This window comes from Cebus imitator, unplaced genomic scaffold (assembly GCF_001604975.1).
Source record: "Cebus imitator isolate Cc_AM_T3 unplaced genomic scaffold, Cebus_imitator-1.0 Scaffold406, whole genome shotgun sequence".
Taxonomy (NCBI): Eukaryota; Metazoa; Chordata; class Mammalia; order Primates; family Cebidae; genus Cebus; species Cebus imitator.
This window is the reverse complement of record NW_016107721.1, coordinates 2,424,908-2,448,602: the sequence shown is the minus strand read 5'-3', so window position 1 is coordinate 2,448,602 and position 23,695 is coordinate 2,424,908. Positions and strand designations below refer to the sequence as shown.

At 35.7% G+C, this 23,695-nt stretch overlaps 1 protein-coding gene across 2 annotated transcripts in view; it reads right to left on the bottom strand.

Annotated features, from left to right (window-relative positions):
* RAB11FIP2 (RAB11 family interacting protein 2) overlaps positions 1 to 23,695 on the bottom strand; it is a 41,733-nt gene that overhangs the window by 5,611 nt on the left and 12,427 nt on the right. The window contains exon 4 of one of the 2 annotated variants that reach the window (XM_017509110.1): positions 4,562 to 4,607. In XM_017509110.1, the coding sequence (XP_017364599.1) occupies positions 4,562 to 4,607 (46 nt within the window). The other variant, XM_037731567.1, reaches the window with a different exon arrangement.

The following is a 23,695-nucleotide window of genomic DNA, read 5'->3' as shown; positions in this document are numbered from 1 at the left end:
CTCAGCCCAAGGAACCAGAACTTTACCACACCAGAGAAAGAGAAGCTATAGTACAGATACCAATTTGATGCTTGGGTCACCGAAGCACACCCCCTTCTCCAGGATAAGTGAAAAAATTCAGGACTGAACACCTTTTCCAATTTCATAGAATCTCTCAGGCTTTGTGGAGAAAATACAGCTTGCACTAGGCCTTCAAGATTTTGCAGGCAGAAGTGCATAATGGGGCATTTCAAGCAGTGAGCTCTGCTTGTTCAAAGGAGGAAACTAGGCTCAAGGCACAGTGGCCAATAATGGGTAATCCAGTAACAGGTACTTACTACAGCATGGCTGGAAAATACGGTACAGGACAGTGAGCAGAGAGGGGCTGAAATGGTAGGTTTGAAATAGACCACCAAGGATGCTGAATGGTAGTATAAAGAATTTTTAGACTTTTGCTGAGGAAAATAGGAAGCCATTGAAGGTTTCTAAACAGAGAAAGGATATGATTAAAGCTATGCTCTAGGAAAAGTAAAATGGCAACAGTGAATCATTTGGGGGGTTAAGATTAGTTATACGGCTATTGAAATATGAAAGACCAGAGTTAATAAGAATGAATAGAGAGGATATTAAAGGGAAGTGAGTTTAAATTCTATAAAATATATCTAAAACAACTTAGTTTATTTTAGCATTAGAAACTGGAAACAGATGTAACTTTCAGTTATGTTTCCTTCATCCCTAAAAACATTTCAAATATTGTTCTAAAACCATTAAAGCACAATTACAGAGACAACTGTTGTTTTACTTTTCTCTTCTCTCTCAGATCAATTAATCGTTTGTAAGTCTACACACACACACACACACACACACACACACACACACACACAGACACTCTAACGCACATAGCTACTAGTTTAATTGGTCATATAGTTTAGAGATATATAACTTAGAGATATATAGTTTAGAGATATATAACTATTAATACATTCTTATAAAAATTATATTAAGCAGTTTTCTGCAGTAGAGAGAAGACATACTATGGAGTTCAGTATGCTTTTGAAATTTGTTAAAAATAAGCTAAAGTTTCTTACTTCAACCCAAGTAGTAATTCTGCATAAATCTAAGAGAGAAACCAACCTAGGTCTCACTTTCCTTATCTGATAGATGAGATGTTCTCCATGGTCCCTTTCAACTCTAAAATTGGTATACCAAGTGATTTTTCTAAATTGCACTTTTAAAAGTAATGAAGTCTAATTAATGTGATTTCACTTTTCTAATAAAACATTTACTGAAAAATTCAGGATCTTATGAGAATTGCAGGGATTAATGAAAGGAAGCTAAATGGGATGCATTACTGATTAGTTGACTGCTTTCTGTTTTTTCTTATTTAACATAATAAAAGCATCTATTCGAGTCTCTCTAATCTTAATAAAATTATACATATACAAACTGATTTCTCCAAACTAGTTAAGCAATGAAATAGTTAAAAAAAAATGTGCACTGTTATATTTAACACTATTACCAGTTAACCAGTTAATGTAGTTAAAATTATTTTTAACAGTTCTCTACAGGCACTGAAGATGAAAGATGTGTCAAAACTTTGTATTTTGACATAGTTTAAATGAATGCCATCATATAAATCAATTTAACAGTTTAATCTTTCAAAATAATCAATTACTATTTCAGACTACTGGTCATACTTTATAGCCATACTCTAGAATATACAAATATGTTATTTGGATTATTTTTTTTTCCTTACAACAATCTAACACTGATGTATATACAGAAATACATTTCTGGTCTTTTCAATAAATTTTTCATTTGTCCTTTTATGTGAAAATTTTACCCCAACTTTCAGCATCAAGTTTCTAGGCAGGAAAACATCTTAGAAACATATGTACTATGAACTATATTCTGGAAAAGAATATAAAATAATTAAAAACAGTTTCATGCTGAGTTCCAGATTCTATACTATGTTTGAAAACAATGTAAACCTTCTAAGTTTAGGCATAAGATTCTTAAATTGATGATACTCTCTCTTTCTCTCTCTCTCTCTCCATAATAATAATATATATATATATATATCTCAACAAACAGAAATATATATATATATATATTTTGTTGATATAACTCCAAATAAAATAACAATTAATAGAAACAACAGAAAATTAAAATATGTGCTCATTACAAGAATTATTTTTTTAAAGAGGAAAACTCTCAGGCAAATATAAAAAAATTTTTTTTCAAAAGATACTTTTATTATTATTCTTGGAAAAGCTTGCAAAATTCAGAACTCTTCAAACTAGCAAAGACCAAATGCAACCTACAATGCTTACTCCAAAGTGCTCAATATTTTTTCTTACACTACTCTATACAGACAACATTGATATTTTTAAGATTTTTTTATCTCAAAATTTAATGTAAATTTTTCTCCTCTTCCCTTTTTACAAACTTTCTCATTTCTACCCCACTTCTGTTAAAAATGTCCATATGCAGACATAAGAAGACGTGGACTAGAGAATACTAGAATTACTACATGAAGTTTTCTAACCCAGAATTTTAAATAATACAGTTATACATAAGATTTTGAGAACTCATAGTGATCTATTTTTGCTTTACACAGTCTAGCCATTTAAACTAGGAAATGTACATTTTTTACAATATTTAAATTTAAACAAAAGCAAATTATCAGGACTCAAAATAACTGAAGATTTAAAGAAAGGTTGTCCTGGTAACCAAATATTGGTGGGGTACTAACTGACATCCAAGGCAACTAGAGCAGAGAGAGAGAGAAAAATGAAGGCTTGGCATTCTCTGATCATCTCATTATTGTTCTAATGAGGAACTCTGCTCTGGGAATATCATCTCAGCTACTTTCACATCTTTTGTCCTACTCCCTTCATCTCCCTTTCAGTTCTTAATTAGGCCTTAAAGAGCTCACACTGCCCTTTCAACTGGCTACTGCTCCTGTTTAAACACTGTGTTTTCACAGACAGGTGTTGGCACTAGCATATAAGACATACAAACTTAATTACAAAATACTATGTCCAGAGGGAAAAAAATAACTTGGTGGATGGCTATTATTGGAGAACTTAATGTAAATTACTTCAAACATCTTATAATATCTTCCACATAAAAATTGTTCGAACGCTTTTCTTCAACCATGATCAGTATGAAGATGCGTTTCCTCCTCTTAATTGTATCTTGCAGTAAATTAACAACACCTAGTAATCCTTTAACTGTCACTTAGAATAGTATTCCAGAGAAAAATAATCACACATCAAGGATTCTTTTATCACCTTTAAATCCTTTAACTAAAACAATTTTCACATTTTACTTCTTTAAAGAATTCTAAGGATGCTTTTACAGCAATAAATTACAAGATTTGGAAAAGTACATTTACAAGCAATCGAAATTGTAATTAAGGTTACTTAATAAACAATAGCTACATATTAAATCGATTTTTCTGATGTTGCATTTTGTTTGAGATTAAGTAACCGCCTGATAGAATTCATTTTACTATCTGATCAAAGGCTGACTTCATATTTTCTCACATTTCTCACCAGACTGCCATATTATAAAGACTTGAGAATTTATAAAACATCAAAACTTATGAATCATTTAAATAAAACAGTAAGAACATAGTACAAAGTCCTGTGCTTCTATGACAGTTTCCACAATTTTAAAGATAAACAACTGCATTTAGAATGGCTTAGAAAATAAACCCTAAACCCACCTTGGCTTCTTCTAGTCATGTTGCCTAAAAAAATTCCTACTATACATCTGGATCACATGTATCAAGGACAGATGGTTGTAACAGCAACCACCAGTCTCTTGGAATAAAGGCCCTATATCTGTTATTCAGTAAGAATTCAGTTTTCTACCAAGAACATTTGCCTATATTTTGGTAAGGTAATTTATTTTCTGTTTAATATAGTTAGGATTGATTGCAGATGCAATGGAACTCTGAACAGAGATTAAATACTGGACTTCAAACACTACAATAAAGTTAAGATTATCTGAATAATCCTTGCAAAATACGTGAGTTGATTTAGGTGGTCGCTACCAATCCTGTTAACATATTTGGTTTTGTTCTGACGAGAAAGATAAGTGTCCTAAAGTATTTGTTCTTTCAAATACTTTCCTGGTTATCTGGCTCTCCTACCAGGATGCTTTTCTATTGTTGAATGTTAACAAGCAGCTTTATTCTTACAATCCTTGTCCCAACAACAACAAAAAATAGCCTTTCTACATGCTCTTATTTCATAACCACAAATTTGACCCTGACATACAGCTTGCATATTAATTTCAAAACAATCTGTAAACAAAATATGTATATCCTAAATTGGCTTCATTTATAACCTATTTTGCTTAAACTTTCATATGTCATATGAGTCATATCCTTTTGTATATTAAAGGCAAATATTACATTTTACTTTCTTTCTCCTAAAATTACTATGCTAAGCTACAATCCTTAGTTAAGTGAGACAGAAGGCAAGAAGACAAAGACATTTTTTAGAAATGTGAGCCAGAGAAAAAGACCGGCTTATTCTTTGACAACCTTCTAACCCCTTCAGCAACTTACCGGGATTTTCCTGAGGTCTTCATTGCTTGTCGGATTCATATGAAAACTAATAAAACAAACAAATGTTAAAAGTGTCATAACTCATGTGGGAGGAAACAGAAAAATAGAAAAATTTTAGCCAACATGTAATACAAATTCCTAAAGCCCTACATTATTCAGATGAGTGAAATTTAACCCAAGATGTAGAAAAAAATCCAGTATTTACCCAACATTCTTAAAGCATCTACAATTTTAAACTTTGAAGAAAAGTTTTTTAGTTATCAGAACTGAAGAATGAACTACGAAGTTTCTAAACATCTTTAAACATAGCAATTTTAACCGCAAAATATTTTGTAAAACTAATTTGTGTAACAGATTTCCCACTATATTTATACACAATCACTCACCTTAGGCCCTCTGATATAAAACTAGGGAGAATTAAGTAAATTTAGGTTGGAAAGATTATAGAATAAAAGAGTTAAGCAATCTCTGTTTAAAAATGCCGTAAGTGTTAGAAAAATCGGCTTTCAAACATTATCAATAAGAATAAATTCAGAATTTTGGGAACCATTTCTCTCATTAATGTGATTTCTAAGTAGCTAGTCTTGAAAATTTAAATAATGAACCAAAACAACACAGATTTCCTCCACGCAGAGAAGAAAACATCACAGCTGAATGCTATAACTATTTCTTCTTTGAAACATATCCATTAGACGCGACTGTAACCAAAAAGACGCTAAACTTCAAAGCCATCTGATGAATAAATATTTCATCGGTGCTTTTCAAGTTTAATTTTTACCCAGCACTTAATGGTATTAGCCTTTAAAACTTTCACAAAGCATTAGTGTCCTAGGAACCTTTTTATTCCATACACAAAACAACAACTGTAAAATATGTATGTTTTCATTATCTGTACCTTGACAGTAAAATAACTGGGATCCTTTCAAAATTTAAGAAATTTACTTTTAAAACTTTTGATGGTGTGACAAAAAGTCTGGACACTGGATGTAATGTTGGTAAAGTATCTGTAATTATGTGTACAAATCCTACCCTCTAAGATGTATAGGGCATACACGCATGTACAATCACCTTCAGAGAGTTTCCCATATAAACAAGATTTCATTGGCTATGACTAAGATTTAAAGTACTGGCTTCCAGAATTGATTACTAGACTTTTCGAACTAGAACTCCTGTGGATGAATTAAGTACTTCAGCAGAGCTTGGTGGCATGTAGAGAAGAGTGAAACATGTTTTAAAAACCTACAATGCACCAGTTAAAGGCCTGTGTGGCTGGCACATATTCTCAACATCTTTATGGTGTTCTGCATGGCCCTGGACTCAAGTCACTATACCAGCAAAGCATCAAGAGCCCACAAAGGAGTGGCTTAAAAGACAAAAACTAAATCCAAAAAAGCATTCTCATATAGTCCACCTTAGCCTAGAGTGCTGTGGTAGCAGCTGCTAACACATGTGGTTTCCATCCTCTCTGATTTTCAATCCAAGGTAGCCAACAGGGGGTCCAGTGGGACTAATCTCTCCTACCCCATTATCTCACAGCATGTTTTCCAATAGGTCAAGAAACACATTCTGCTACATCTCCCATCTGACTGTGATAGCCTAAAAAACAAAATGATTTACACTCAGTCCAGACAGCATACAAGGTGCTTGCAAGCAGAGAAGTGACTGGAGCCAGGTGGTGTGGATTCAAATCCTCGTTCTGCCCTGTGACCTTGAGCAAGTTACTTAACTTTGATTGGGTCTTGGTTCCCTCATCTGTAAAATGGAGACGGCAACAGTATCTGCCACGTAAGACTCCTGTGAAGATTCAATGAGTTAACAACATGTAAAACACTTAGCACTGTGACTACCAGACAGAACATTATTTTATATCATAAATAAAATAATAATGAAATAATTTTATGTCATAAATATTTACACAGCACTTAATGTGTGCCAGACACTGTTCTAAGCACTTTACCAAAATTAACTCATTTAATCTTCATGATCCTTATGGTAGTTTTATGGTCCAATACCTTCCACATCTTTATTTTAAAAGTAAGGAAACAAGTCACAGAGACGTTAGGTAACTTGCATGTGGTCATTCTGTTAGTAGCTGGTGAGGCTGCCTGGCTCTAGACTCTGTCCTCCTATGACACACAGCCCTAGCTCCATTCCCTGTACAGAGATTTACTTAGTGAGCACTGGTTGCACTGCAGAAGCCCTGAACATATACAGCACATAGATGAATCAGAGAATAACAACGTCTCATTTCAAGAAGGCGCATGGTAGAGATGTACTTGTGGGAGGTGGGGGAGAGCACTCTGGGTAATTAATTTTTTAGACCTCGGAGAGAAATGAAATGTTCTATCGCAGCAATTAGTCAAGGAATGCCTAATTCATGGAAAAAGTAGGATTTAAAATGACATGAAGGGTATGTTTCGCTGGCTAGACAAGGAGGGCTCTGCAAACATATGGCATGGCCTGGGGCTGTCAGACAGTAGCGTCACTGCAGGACACGGAGGAGCCTGGCAGCCCAGGCAGCAGGATGCGCAGGAGCCCATAAAGGCTGATGACATGTTCCTCAGGCCCGATCCAAAGAGCAGGAGGTAATATTTGGGCAATGTTAATCTTTTCTCGTAAATATTATTTAAACATTTTCTGTTTGGTGGCATAATCCATCCCATTGCATCCCTGAGATTGAACAATATTATGACTCTATACATTGCAGTGTATGTCTCAGGAAGAAATCACTTAAGTAAGAAACAGAAATAATGGTATTATATTTGTTGCAATAAGAGTTTTCAAGGAACAGACATTTAGGACAAAGATTTTATCAAAATCACAAAACTAACAATATATAGTAGCCAGTCACAGCTTATAAAACTAAAATGCAACTCAATGGCTGCTCAAAAATGCCTGAGAATTCCTAAGAATGCTGAAAAATCACAACTGTAAGGGGAAGGGTTTGCAGTGCGGTGAGCCCGGCGACTTCCCATTCTACCTGAGTGAGTCTGAGTGATCTGAGCCACCCTCTCCAGCTCCCCACAATGCAGATCTGAGGGAGAGGCTCTTGTACTGGGTATTGTCTGAAGTCTAAAGGCAGAACCCCTCCTTTGTGGTCTGCTTTATATTCACACACTGACATGTCAAACACTTGACAAACTCAGTCATTCATGGCTGCCTTTTTTGATCTGTCCTTAAGGGGGAAAAAAGAGTTAACTGAACTGGATTGAATTAGCTTGGCGAAAAATAAAATGTCTCTATTTATTGAAGTGTGGCACCAATTTGTGATATCTTTCTCTTTGGACTGCCGTCCTCATGTCAGACAAGATATCAAATAATCCAGTCTGACTGCTCAGTCGAGCTGCTGACAGGTTAAGGAAAATGGTGTTTTTAATCAGGTGCAAAATAAACCTAGACACACTCACATTTAAAAAGTAGTCTACGTAAAATGAAACTCCAGAATTTAAACTTTTTAAATTAGTATTTTAAAAGACATTTTAAACAAAATGATTTAACATTCTGAAGTTTTTACGAAAAGTGTCAATAGTTTTACTTTTGTGATATTTCCAAATATTAAAAAATTTTTCCCAGTAAATTCTAATATTTGAAATGTTTTCAAATATTTTTAGGAGTCATTAGTACCTCTTCAACATCACTTGTTAATTTACCTCAAAGTTAAAATAAATAATAAGTAAAGAGAGAAGTAAATCAGTGAGAACTTGAAACTGTCCTTTAATTTGTGCTATGAACTAATCTTCCATATATAGGCCAAAAAATAACCCAATCATTATAAAGCAAAAAAACTGATCGCTGTAGTAATCACTATGGCATTTGGCAGTGATCAAAGTGGTTTTTTTTTTTCTTTTGTTTCTCTTTCTTGAACATACAGATTCTTTTGGAACAAGAACACCTAAGGAGAAGAAACTATTCAGAGTAAAAAGTATACAGTGCTTGAAAAGTTTAAAAAAAAAAAAAAACCTACATAAGAACAAAGATCTATTAAAACTGGTTAACAGTGCTTTTATTAGACAATGCAAACCATAAATTCCTGGTTCTAGGATTTTAAATCTTTCAATGAGAAGTCACATAACAACAAGCTCTTTGGAGGGCATTTAAAAACAAGTATTTTTAGAGTATTTTCGAGTATTACTACACCTTCCATAATATCTCCTTCCAAACCCCATTCCTGCTGGAATGATAAAGCAAAGTCCATTTTGGCCTTACCCTGATTCATTTTGTAATAAGAAGTGAATTCAAATTAAATGTGAAATCCAGGAGGTGTGCCACCTGGCTGGGAGGAGGGAAGAGGAGAAAGAAGGAAGGGACAGAACAGGAGTAACTTTCTCAAACGCCAGTCAACCCCTTATTGTGTATGGGAAATAAGTATAACTTCAAACTTCAAAGAAGAACTGACATTAATTATTTTTGAAGGAGCATGTCAACCAAGTGGGCTCTAGAGACCTGGGGCTTCACTTTCACGACAAAGGTAGTTGGGCAGGGGTATATACTGAGAACTGTGACATAATATATTGTAACAAAAATCTTCAGTGAGTCTAAAAGGAGGAAAAGAGAAATACCCCATGTATTTCGTTGATAATGAAGTACAGAATAATGTCCTAAAAGCAACTGATATTTATTGGACTTTAACCATGGTACCAGGCACCTTTCTGAGCACTTTACATGCTGACTCACTTAATCCTTGTAACAATCCTACGATGTGAGTGTTATATTTATCTTCATTTACAGATGAGGAAATGGGCACAGAGATGGTAACAAGCTTATCCAAGGTAACACAGTAAGTGGCTGAGTTAGGATGCAAGAAAGGCAGACCCGCTCCACAGTCCAAGCTCTTTAGGCATAAACGCTCCTTCTTCCACAGAGCTGTTCTAAACTGTCAGTTCTACTGTGAGCTCACTGCTGGCTGGTTTCAAGGAGTCCAGTGCAATTTCATGAGGCTTCTTCCAATCGGAAATGATTCAGAAAAGTCTTAGACTTAATAATGGCTGAAATGCATTTGGAAATAACTGTGCTCTTGATTTTCTGCTCCACTCTGCCCCTCCTGCTCCACTCTGCCCCTCCCTGTACCCCAGCACGCTGACCTCTGGAGAGTGTATCACCTGGGCTTGCCCACTGGCTTATTATGCTCTCCCATTGGGAGGCACCTCCAAGAGGCTGGAGTACTGAAGGCATAGGAGGCAGGGTATTTACTTCCCTTCCCCAGCCCCATCCCACCAGCACCTCCCTCCCTCCCTGCTGGGCTGCAGCAGCATCTCTATCTCCAGCCACAGCTGCAGCTAAGCATGCAGTGCCTCTAAGACACTGCTGGTCCCTGGTGCTGTACTATTCCTTCTTGATGCCCTTACCCTGCCTGCACCTCTCCACTACCTTTCCTCGGTTATCCACCTTGAGTGTGCCATTTGCTTTCTATTACGATTCTTAACTGACACATGAATATATAATAAATGCCATAAACTATTCACTTAATAATTTAAAATAATTTTAAGGACAAAGGTTTGTTCTATTTCTCTACTAGAAAGAAAAAAGAACCAAAGAAAAATAATTACTCATATGAATTACCTATACTTCCCTTATCCCTTCAATTTCTGGTTTATGCTCCATAACTACTTATTTTAATATTATTTTTGTCTTTTCAAAATATACATAGCCTCTTCTTACTTTGTAAATGATAATTCACTGCCAGATACACACACACACACACACACACACACACACACACACACACACACACACACACACTCTCTCTCTCTCTCTCTCTCTCTCTCTCTCTCTCTCTCTCTCTCTCTCCTGGCCTTCATTTTACAATGTTCTTTTCATATTCACAGAGCTACAGTTCTTCTGTTTAAAATTATTTCCTATTTAGGATTGCATTTTTAAAGATTCATTGCTTTAAAATGGTATAATTACTTCAAGTGACTTGGATTTGAATAATACCACCTTATATTTACATACTGCCTTACAATTTATAACACATCTTTACAAACTGAATCTCTCTTAACATGCTTCCAAAGGAACAGTAATCAATAAAATCTTATACCATAAAAATCTCAGTCAGAATCCCATCTGATCAGTCTCAACTTCTGACACTCCCTCTCTCCTGGAGACCTGCTGGTGAACTCCCACTACAATCCATTGTCTCCTAATCCACCTGTATTTACTCATCTCCCTCACCAGAACCCATCCACAGTCCATTATCTCTTTGACATTCTACCATTTTTATTTTGCCAATTTCTCAACCCTACCAAGTAACCCTTGCTGACTTTATCTTTGCTCACTCACAATCTTTAATCTGAAACACATCTCCTGCCACCAATACTCATTGCTTCGTTGAGGAAGGCCACCAGTGAACTATTTTCACTAAAATCACCTCACTGTCCTTAACTTCTCAGCTCCATGTGATACCAAATGGCTGCTCCTTCTTTTTGAGATTCATTCTTCTATGCTCTCTGGTACCCTAACTTTTCTCCTAATTTCCAGTCCTTTTCCTTGTTATCTTCCTCTTCACCCCTTGGTGGGAAACACTGGATATTTCTTAAGGTTGTTTTCAGGCCTTTTATACTCTACCTTGGTGATTTCATATTCTCTCACCACCAACTACCAGCCCTATATGGATAGAGGACTAGTAAATCTTTTCAACCACCAATCTCTTTACCCTTTATAATAACCATGTTTACAAATGTCTGATGAAGATATTGGATTGAATATTCTACCTGTCCCTAAAAGACCAATCATTTTAGATTAGTTCTGTCTGGTTGTCTTCCTCCTCATACCACCAATCTCCCGGGAACCCAAGGTGAAGCCTCAGAGATACCCTTCACTCCAGTCTTTGGCTTACATGCCTCACAAATAAACTGCCATGTTCTCACTATTCAGCCTCCACCACAGAACTCTGTGTTTACTCCCTGCTCATTTTTACTGCTACCTTTCTGACCATAAGACCAATCTGCCTTCTGTCGAGACTCCTGTAACAGCCTCTTCACAGTCTCTACCCATCCCTCCTTGTCCAGTCCAGCCTGTGTATACTGAATATGCATTTTCAAGCTCAGGTCTAACTTCATTATTCATCTGTCAAAAAACTTTTGACCTCTAACCTCTTCCTGAATAATGACAAAATTTCTTAGACTGGCTTTCAAAGCCCATTGGATTTTACCCAATTTACCTTTCCAGACTTACTGCCCACCCCCTAATGTCCAGGAACAATCTAATTAACTGCTCTAAATTTCATATTTAAGAAACAGAAATGCTACCATCTATTTCACGGAATTAAGATTAAAAGAGGGTTAAGAGAAATGAGTATAAAAATGTTTTATTTGATAAAATACTTTTCAAATATATGGTCTAAAAGTTTGCTTCTGTGTATATATCTTACCCGTCTCCCCTCCCTTTCTACTGTAAGCCACTTGAAGGCAGGAACCATACCTCATTCCTCTTTTCATTCCTAGCCTCTGACACAATGCCAGCATCTGACACAGTGCCAGCATGAAAGATGCTTAACACAAGTATGCTGAATATATTAATAACCAGTACTTAATAAAAAATGTGTAAAAACTGGGCTGAGTTGATTGAGTAAATCAATGCTAGGGCAATATAAGTTCCACCCACAAGATACCAAGTCCCCAAAGAGTAGAATAAATAATTTTCCTGAATAAGAAAGATAATTTATATTTATACCTGATGGTCCATGATGGAGTGTTTTTTAGTTCTTTTGAAGATAGGAAGAATTATTCTAATATTTACAAAAGTCAACTGGAACGAAATTTCACATTTTCAAATTGGTGGACTTCCAACAGAATCAATTCAATTAACCAGTTTATCTGGTATACCAACTAGGTCTATCAGGATAAGTGTTTGACACAATACAGATGAATTAGAGATTTTTCTGGTAAATCCTGAAAACATTTATTCCACAGAGGTTACATGTTAAAGTTTTTTTTAAAACCGTTCTTTAATAATCCTCTTTCCAAAGCTCTAAAAAAGTGAAGTGTCCAAAGAGATTCCACTAGAGAAAATTCATTGGAATCTTTAGCACATTCCAATTATATTTATTATACAGGCAAATGAGGTTTAAGAGGCAAGACGAAACGCAACATTTTTTTCTTTCTTTTTAGAAAAAAGCAAAAAACTCAGTGCCAAATCAAATTAATGATATTATAGATGAAAAGACTATATTCTGTCTCCTGGGACTGGGCATGTACACTAAACACCTGGATGACAAAACAGAACCTAATACATAAATGTCTACAGGGATTAACAGTAATTTACTTATTAATATTCTCATGGGGTATCTTTTATGAGCTCTCAGAGGCAAGACAATTAAAAACTATGGTCAGTAATACTAAAGATCATGGACAGCAAATTCAGACCTAGCTGCTTTTCCATAATGAATAATAATGCATATGTTGTTGGTGAAAGTCCTAGAACTTGAGGATTTAAAGACATCTATGAAATTATTTAAAGACATCTATAAAATTAAGGCCTGGTTCATCAAGAATGTAATAGTCAATCAAGTCCAATTTACAAATTTCTCCAGGGAAAGCATAGAAATAGTGGCTCAGCTCTGTAATCTCAGCACTCTGGGAAGCTGAGGCGGGCAGATAACTTGAGGTCAGGAGTTTGAGATCAGTCTGGCCAACATGGTGAAACCCCATCTCTACTAAAAAATACAAAAATTAGCCGGGCATAGTGGCATGCACCTATAATCCCAGCTACTCGGTAGGCTGAGGCAGGAGAATTGCTTAAACCTGGGAGACTAAGGCTGCAGCGGGCTGAGATCACACCACTGCACTCTAGCCTGGGCGACAGAATGAGACTCTCTCTCAAAAAAAAAAAAAAAAGAATAGAAATAATTATTTCAAAGACAGTCAAACAACCCACAAGTTTCAACATAAGGCCTATGGATTCCAAAGTTCTCCATTCCTTTAAAACTGAGCTTCTCATCCTTTTTTTCTCTTTAATAGCCCTAATACATAAGAAGAATAAATCCAACAACAAGCATAATATTTGACATCTCAAGTTTAAGTTAAAAATTCAGATGAATTTTTGCATTTTACTAATATAATCATGTGTCTCTTGCTATAAAATGAATCTTTTCTCCCTAGATCTTTAGGAAATTTGTCACTTTGGGAAGTTGTGTTGTGTTTGGCCTGTTACTCTGAGTAGACCCTTGCCCACCACCTGCTACGTATCCACTAGTCATCATCTGTGTGTGTGTGTTCTGTGTGTATAATCAAGTCCTGTTCATTTTAGCAGGAAAACAGTGGGCAGCAGTAATGAGAGCAAGGAACCAGCAGCCCCCTTGACAGGCTAAACCCAGCACAGGCTCTGCCTATGTGATCAAGGCAGACCCAGTAGCCTTGATCAAGTTTTTCCTGCAAGGAGAGAATATAAGGATAATCTGGAGAGATGTGACAATTCCATGAAGGTGCAAGCAAGGCATCCCTGGGTCCCTGTGAACCAGGTGCAAAAGCCAGAAGGCCCACAACACCCTGGCCAAAAGCACCCCAAGCTTGCTCTATGTAGGCCTATGACAAAGCTATGTTCTGGAGAAGCCACAGTGCCCTCTGGTTACCAGGAAGGCCTCAGGTGTTCAAGAACAGCCTGCAATGAATGAAGACCCTGGCCAACAAGCGCCCATCTTCCAAGCCCAAGCCATCTCTACAGAGCCTTCACGGAGGGACCTCAAGGCAGCCAGACTTCCAGGGGTCCCCCAGTTGGGTGATGCAAGCCACAGGCTCCTATACCTGTTTCTTAGAAGCAACTGCTGGGGTTACTGGGGGATTTCCACTACTCTGTAATCCAAGCTGAGAAGCCCAGCCTTAAAACATTCTTGGTAGTCAAGAGTTTGTTTCAGTGGAGCTATTAAATTATCAATTTTTTGCCAGAAAATAATATATTGTTTTGTGTAAAATACACTTTCCAGGGCCATTCCCCAACAGAAGAATACAATGATCTTATAAGAAATTGTACATTATACTATACAACTTTCAGTCAGCTATTTCTAAATGTTTCTGCGTGAAGAAAAAAAGAAACTATTCAAAGAACAGTTAAAACAAGTACTCACTGATTTAAAGAGTGTATCTCTAATACACATTAATATCTGCAAATTTCTTATGCCAAATAATTTCACTATTGTCCTGCTTCTATAAGTTATATCATTAAAATGTTTCACTACAAAAAGTTTTTGTTTGGAATCTAAAATCATGCTTAGAAATGCAGTTTTTCTGAGTCCATGTGCATCTCTTCCGATTCCAGCATTATTATGTATGTAACAGAAGTGGCACTGGTCTCTGGGTTTTCCTAAAATAGTATTTTTATCACATCAGTCATATATGGAAAACTCTTCATACATTCTATAGAATTAGATGCAAATTCTTCATTCTGGTATGCTAAATTCATGCTAATAAGGTCACATCTCCACTACTACCTCCAACCTTTAATGGTTTTAGGCAGGCTGGGTCCCTCAGAACCACTTAACACACTCATTTTTACCTCACTAGCTTTTCTCATTTTTATCTCCCTTTATAAAAGCCTTTTCCTCTGTCTTCACAGATCCATCCTTCAAGACTCTTAGTTCTACCTTTTCTGTTATGCCTAGACTGCCTAACCTTACACAACTAATCTGTATCTTTTATCTTTCTGAGCACTTTCCAAATGTACCACCCATTAGGACAATTAATTACAGATTTTGTATCTACCTGCTTCTACTTTTAAAGGCAGGGACTTTGCTTTGTGCATCCTTTATATCGGAGTATCAACATAATTCTCACAGAGAAAGAAGAGCAATAATACATAGAACCAAGGAAGGGCCAAAATTTCCATCCTTTATTATCAAATTCAAAAATAAACATCTGGATTTTAGAATGTCACCCTAATACATGTCTGGTAATCTAAAGATGGCAGGCACAAAGAGATGACATTATAAGATCCTATCCATCTCTGTAAGTACAAGAGATATTATTCCATAAAATAACATGATGACAGTCCAACAATATTTAACATTCAAATTTTGGTTACATATTTTTGCTGTTAAATGAATATTTCATTTTTAAAACCAGGATGACAAAACATTAAAAATACAACAAATATTATTTCTGATATATTAAATAACCATGAGTTCAGAGACTACTAGAGAAGAATCTTATATTCTTGGTGAAAAACAAAGAGATAAGAGGGCACCAGTGCTGACATAGAAATAAGAGTCAACCTCCGAATCTTGGTTGGAAGAGACACTAGTGCCTGTGTGAATTTCCAGAGGCAAATGCTCTTTTCCCAAAGGGGACTGAAGTGTTCTGAGGAATTTTCAATAAGCAGCCTTTATCTTTCTTACTATCATAGTCTGAACTGCCTTCTTTAACAATCCAATTTGAACTCAGCCATCTGAGTTTGGAAAATTGTCACCATGCCTTAATAAAAGCCACAGCTTAGATATCTACCCTGTAATATCCTTATTAGTGCTATGAAAGAATTTCTGAACATAAGACTTTGTATCAATATTTACTATGATAACTTTGCCTTGCAAATTTTCTGCTTAATACAGAGAATACTTTTACCTAATTTCAATGTGGTTTTAGTTTTACCTCATCAAAGATTATTGCTGAATATATGTCTTGAAAGATACTAGAAAAACTATCAGTATATTGCTTCCTGCTGAATGTATGTTCTTTATCAGTTGGTGAAAAACATGAGCTTCTAAATTCTACTTTTATTTAAAATTTTTTAAGTTAGGAAGATATTATTACTTGGAAAAAATCCACCTAATTTATTTAAATAGATTTTAGGTATTCTGTAGATACTGTATATTAAGATCATAGCAAGGGCTATTGTTTCTAGGTGCACTGTGTGTCAAACGCTACACTCAGCACTTTCTGTACAAGACATTATTTAATCTGGCCTACACCAAGGTTATTATCTCCATTTTACAGCTGGAAAAATGAAGTGTAGAAAGGTTAAGTAAGGCCACACAGCTAACAAAGACTCAAATGCAGACCTGACTTCTAAATCTGCACTCTTAATACTTATCCTATACTCCCTTCAGAATATCCTATTATTAGTATTTCAATGTTTTCATGTTGTGCTGTAAAACCTTTCAGTAAAAGAAGTGAATCAAATGTACTTTCTGAAACAAATATTAAATCATGGTCAGTATGATTTTCATTTTTAATTATTTGGAGCATTTAATTTCTTTGAAGATAAAAAATCTCTATGAAACAAATGCATTGTGTAGCTCTAGTAAACAAAATATGTGATTAACTGGAACACCCCCATTCCCATACCAGGCTCCATAACAAAGAGTTCATTATACTTAATGCAGAGCTGCTGCAGGGCACTCACTAATTGGCTCCTTGGTAGCCTAAAGTAGCAAAGACACTTCCTCTGGAACCTACCAGTCAGGGAATGACATAGAATATAGCTCCATGACTCCAACTAGAAAACAAATGGTAAAATTACTAAGCTGTTAATAAAGAGCTGATATAATAGTATTTAGTCACTTTTTGTAAATTATCCCTTCAAAACATACCTAATAATTTTGAAAATAAGCTTTATTGCCATTACTAAAACAGAGTTGTCTATCTACTCATTCCCCAATTTACAAAATGATGTTCCATGGTCAAGATCAAGCTCAACGGTCTCCCGATTGAAGAAGCATTTCCCAATTTCCAGTAGACCGAACTGCTCTGTCGTCTACCTTTCCACAATAAGCTCCAAGTACTTCTGCTTAACACAGTCTATTGTGCTTTGATTATAGGTCATTTCTTACACATCCCTCTCCATAGCTGGTGTGGCTAGGAATGTCATCCCCCATACCTCCCCAACCCTAGCACAGTTTCACACACACATTTGTTAAACATTTTTTTCTTAATAGCAATTTGAATTAAGGTTTACTCTAAGAAGGCCAAGCTGATTCAACTAATTGCTAATTTAAGTCCAAGATTTCTAAGCTTCAATATATAAAATACATAAAAACATTTTATTTTGCCTATACTGTATTAAATATATATTTTAATAATTATAAGTACTTATTACATAGCAATATATTATATGTAATATATCAAATCAAAGATCAAGAATTCATCCTTAAAATATAAGTTCAAAGAGGCAATGTCAAACATCTGGATCCTAACAGTCCTAGAAACCAGTTACATGCTTATAAGAAAAATGACTTCATAATTAATTTGTATCACCAGCAGCTATTTAAAACACCTTGGCTACAAGATAACAGTATTACCATAAATTAAACGTATAGGAATGCTACCTGTATTTCAAAAGTTAAAGCATTATTGTCATGGGAAAACAGTAATTACAGATAACGTGATCACAGTGGCCCAACTGGAAATGTTCTAGGCATAGAAGCCTGGAAAAGTAGTGTCCACAGAAGTGAGGGCTAATTATACAAGATGTTATCCTCTTAGTGAGAAACAAAAAGCATCCAACAGAGACAAGATTTGGTAAAGCCAAAACCACTGCAGAGAAATATATTTAGTAATTTCAATGCTAAGGTGAAGGAAACACTTTAAATGCATACATCCACAGTTACTGAAATTCCCACTCTTATGTTCAAGGAAGCCAAAGCATTTCAGTGTTGAAAAACAAACTCAAAAGCCACTACTGTTTTCATGCTAACTTTCCAGTCTCAAAAAAAAAACACAGAATTCCTAGTCTCAAAAAAAAAAAAAAAAAAAAAACCTAAAATAAACAAGACAGCACCTCACTAAGAAAACAAATAGAAAAAATTCAAACCTTTCTATCAAGACTACAATCCTAAGTTTGATTCAAAGACTATAGACCTGGTATCTTTGTACTAAACCAAATAGATTTTAAAATGCTACGTTTCATTAAACTTAAGACATCAGCTGAAGGCATATCACTGGCTTTTTATACTCTTCTCCCCTACCAGTCTCCCCCACTGCCCACTACCCAAAAGCAGAACGTGTAAGTCCCATAATGGGTAAATATTTCTCAAAGATGTTCCTTTCTTCTCCCTCCTCACTGCCAAATGACCTCCATCAACTCTCACCACAAGAATTATATTAACTTCCTAACTAGTTTCCCTGCCTCAAGTCCTTCTCCTTTCCCTTCCCATTCTCTGCTCTCAACAGATACTTCATGATAGACGACATTAATTCAATCATATCACAAACCAACTTAAACATTTTCATGGTTCCCCAGCGTCTACACAACGTCCAACCCTTAGCACGGAATTCAGACCTAACATTTACTCATCTTTTTCTATGAACACACAAAGCAGGATCAATAATATGACTTCCTTACATACATCAAATATTCCAAAAATAATAACGAAAATATCATTTGATTTTCAGAACTGAAATTCAGAAAAAAATTATCCTGATGGACTAGAGTAGCATCACGGAGACAGCAGGTAATAGAACAAATCAGGAGCCTCACAAGGGCCTTCTTTATATTCTTAAACTTTAAAGTATAACATGTTCTTAACAAATGTTTGTTGAAGGTGGGAATTTTCTAGGCAAAACTCAAGATTCATACCTCAACAATTTCAAATTTACACAGGAAATAACTGGACCAAATATTTGAAGTTGGGAATATAAAATCTCAGATGTGAAGGTAGCACAGGGGCATGACTGAAGGAACCTGTGCATAATAGTCTAACGCTAAGGTAAAAACCAAACTGGTGCCAGGGCAGTGTCTCCTCATTGCCTAGATCCTGACTGTTTTAAAGTAGACAAGGAAAGCAAGGTTAATTTCCAATAGGCAATTTTAGCTGACAGGCCACAGGTAAAAAATACACTGAAAATAAATGTTTAAGACAATTTAGAATCATACAACTGATATGATTCCAATGTATTTTTCTCAAAATATAAATGTTCATTAATGGCAATCAACAAAGATTATTAATCTACATGTAAGAACAATTAAAAATAATTCTCTCCAATGCTACTTAAAAGTTAAACCAAAAACCTTACATACTGGTTCACAAAAATCAGTGCACTGGAGTCACTGGAATATAATCTTAATACGTTCCTATCAGAAACCTCAAGAGGGCTTACATGCTATATCTTATATTTGATCATATCATAACAACCTGTTCTCTTTAACTATTGGACTCGCTATGTGTTATCCTGTGTCCAGTGCCTAAGAGCTCGTTAATTACCTAAACTATATCTCCATAGGTCTTGTTAATTACCCGTCTCTTGTCTCAGAGGACCTTGTTAATAACTTGTACAGTCTCTCTAAAGAGGTCCTAACAACACATTAAAATTAAAGATGCTTTTCTTTTAGCACCTGTCAAGTGCTGTAAATTGAGAAATTTTCACATCAGTTTATTAGCCTACCATAGTTTTTATGAATTTTTTTGGCTTGTTTTCTTCTTTCAGAATCTTGCTACATCTCAATCTCTCTCTCAGGGAAAAAAAAAAAAAAAAAACAACAAAAAACTGCAAAGTTTGTCTTTTTTGTTACAGAGCTTTTTTTTTGTTTTCAATTTTGAAGACTATAAATATCAATTTGCATTACTGAGTTAGCACAAGGATGCCATGGCTGGTATCTGCAAATTAACCCACTGGGAGATGCACCAATTAATGAGAGCTATTATAATGAGTATTAGGATGACAAAGGGTAAAAAAGTTTCAAGTAGTATCTGGGGAGTTAAACATAAAAGTTCTAGTTAGTGTTAAGGGAACTAATCACATTGCATATTTTGTGTTCATAGTCATTGTTTCATTGGATACATTCTGTAAATCCCTGGGCACTAATGGATTAATGGCTCTAAAAATCATCTCAAAAGTTTTTGTTTTCTATCTCATAAATGAAGGCACAAATTTTCAGGTCTGTAAAAGATGTACAGCCTACCATGTATAACAGGCAAATTATCTTCAATGCTAGACAAATATGAGCAAAAAAGTAAATATTGCTATGGAAACAAGCCCTTTGCAAGTTAAGGTTTATGATGCCAACAATTGAACTTTAAACTCATTCGGTTAAAAAAAAGTCCATAAGAGACATTACAAAAATGAAGGTTTAAAAACTATCAATAGACTCTTTTACTTAGGATCATTTATTTACTACACTTTTTAAAAATAAAAATGTAAATTACACAGTAAACAGTCTCTGATTTTTAACGAACGTGTTATGTAATTTCATAAAAATGGCTACATGCTTATAAGCTTATGGTGATTTGTGAAAATCAGAAACACACTTAAATATACATTCTAGGTAACCAATTTTTTTGGAGCTCCTAAGGAAAGTATGACACAAGCACAGACAGGAATTGACTCGTTAAGGAAAAGAAAGAAGGAAGGGAGGGAGGGAAGTAGGTAGACCTGACCTCAGAAGCAGAAGGCACATTGCCATGCAAAATTACTAAAACATTAGTGATAAATAGGAAGTCTTGATTTTAGATACAGTACTATTTCTGTACCATCCTAAAACATAACTATTTGGTGTAAGATCATCTGCTAAGAAGGCTCTTCCACCAATCATTAAAAATGGAAATACTTGCTTTTGTAAAATCAGTAATACTAGAAATATTACAGGGTATATATTTAGTTATCCTAAAGTAGCTAAGAATTTGCTACATGGCACTCAAACTACCGTAGAGTAGAAAATAATGAAATGAAAGCATGTTCTTTGTATGCGTCACAAATAGGACAGTTCCCAAACAAAATTATTTGGTAAAAATATCTCCCATTAAATTACTGCTCTTGGAACAGCTGCCCCTTTAACATCAAACAACAGAAACTCATCACTCAGAGTAGTAGGCTTATATTGATTTTTTTTTTTAATTTCAGAATAAGACATACTTAAGCAATTTTCTCCTTGTTCTCTCAAGCAGAATTCCCTTCAGTAGGTGGAGTTCTGTTGTCTTGAACTTTTCTGAGGAACTTAGACCTCCTTTGAAGAATCCACAACACGGAGTTTCTCCTTGATTTACCATGGGTAGCATACAAATAGAGGCATATTTTTAAATGTCATTCATCACTATTGACCCTCAGGTTTTACCTCAATCCTGAGAAACAATTCATCCATAGATGCCATCAATATTTCATAGTCAGATGTTTCTGCCTGGTCTTCAATACTCACTATAATTGGGGTGTGTGTGTGTGTGTACGTGTGTGTGTTTAACCTGTTCAGCCATATCTTTTACTCCTTTCCACCACAACTCTGTTTTAGCCAAGCTAACTTCCTTACTGTACCCTCTACCTTAGTTAGGGAACTGCAAGCAGAGCTAATATGACTAATTTGACTAATTTAAGTATGCATTTGCCAGCACAATTCCTGATTCCCATTAACAATGAGTACTTACTGAAAGCTTAGGAAATAAAGTGGTCCCACCCCTTTAACTGTAGTTTTACTTTCCACCATTTCAGTTACCCATGGTCACCTATGGTCCAAAAATATTAAATGGAAAATTCCAGAAATAATTCATAAGTTTTCAATTCTATGCCTTTCTGAATAGCCTGATGAAATGGTAGGACATCCGATTCTGTCCTGCCTGGGATGTGAATCATTCCTTTGTTCAGTCCCTTTGCTCCGTGTATCCATGCTGTCTACACTGCCTGCTCACTAGTTACTTAGTAGCCATCTCAGTTATCAGGTCAACTGCTGCGGTATTACAGTGCTTGTGTTTGAGTAGACCTTATTTTACTTAATAACGGCCCCAATGTGCAAGAGGAGTGACGCTGGTATATTGTTGAAATTGTTCTATTTTATTACTATTGTTACTCTCTTATTGTGCCTAATTTATGAATTAAACTTTATCATAGGTATATATGTATAAAAAAAAACATAGGATATATAGGGTTCGGCACTGTGCCTGGTTTCAGTAATCCACTGGGGGTCTTGGAACGTATCCCCACAGATTAAAGGGGACCACTATAGGTGATATAATATAGATCAGCCATTTTTAAAGCTGATAGTCAATGGGAAGTTGTTAAAATGTTGATTTTCATTTCAGGGTCCACTCACTAGAGATTCTAATTCAGTCAGAGGGGATGCCCAACAAACCGTAACTAGAAAAAAACCAAAATCTCTAGGAGCCCCTGATGATCAGCACTGAGGTCTTGCATAAATCTAGGTGCTGTGGGGCACCCAAGAAAGAAGATTCTGCATAACTGTTAAGAAGCTTATACAGCTTAATATAAGACCTAGGCACAATAAACATTGTACAGTAATTAATTCTATATCAGCAGAAATCCAAAGGGCAACATGAGGTTATTACTCAAAAAAGGATACTCAGAGATGAGTTGAGAGTGCACCCCAAAATTGAGCCCAGGAATGAAGATGGCATGGCTTATAAGGACATCACATGTAGTAAGGAAACTAACTTACCTAGAATAGGTTAGTGAGGAATAGTACAAGAAAACTTGGAAGGTTAAGAAAAGCCTAAAATACAATAAGCCTTAGAAAGTCAGAAAGAGGAGTTTGGATTTGGTGTTGCAAAGCAGTGGTTCTTAAACTTTTTGGACTGCAGCTTTCTTAAACACAACAAAAGGTACTATGGTCCATGTGCCCTCCTCAGTAGGACAAATAATGCTAAACACTGTAAAAGATATAAATATATATATATATATATACACATAAATATATATTTATATATATATAAATATATATATATATATGTATACACACACACACACACACACACACACCCCTCAGTAACTTATTTCCCATGAACTTATCATTCAGGCAAGTGCCACTTGGTTATTCCTGGTCAGGTGGACCTTCTACTTGCATGCAGAGACCCAGGCTGCTCCTACTTATAGCTCTGCCCATCTCAAAGATCCTCTCCATTCAGCTACTGAGGGGTCAGCAAACTATTTCTGTAAAGCCCAAATAATAAATATTTTTAGTTTTGTTGGTCATATGGTCTCTGTCACAACTACTCAACTCTACTACTATAGCACAATAATGACCATAATGTGGCTGTGTTCCAATAAAACTTTACAAAAACTGGCAGCAAGCCAGATGTGGCCTCCAATCTTACTTTGCCAATCCCTGGTACAGGATAATATGGAGGAAGAGGCAAAATGGAGGACTGTGTTAAGAAGACAGTCCATGGGCCAGACCTGGAAGTGTTATACATCTCTTCCATGAAGTCTTAAATAAGCCAGAACTTGCTATGTCCTAGTTACAAAAGAGAGGAGGGGAGGGGAGGGGAGG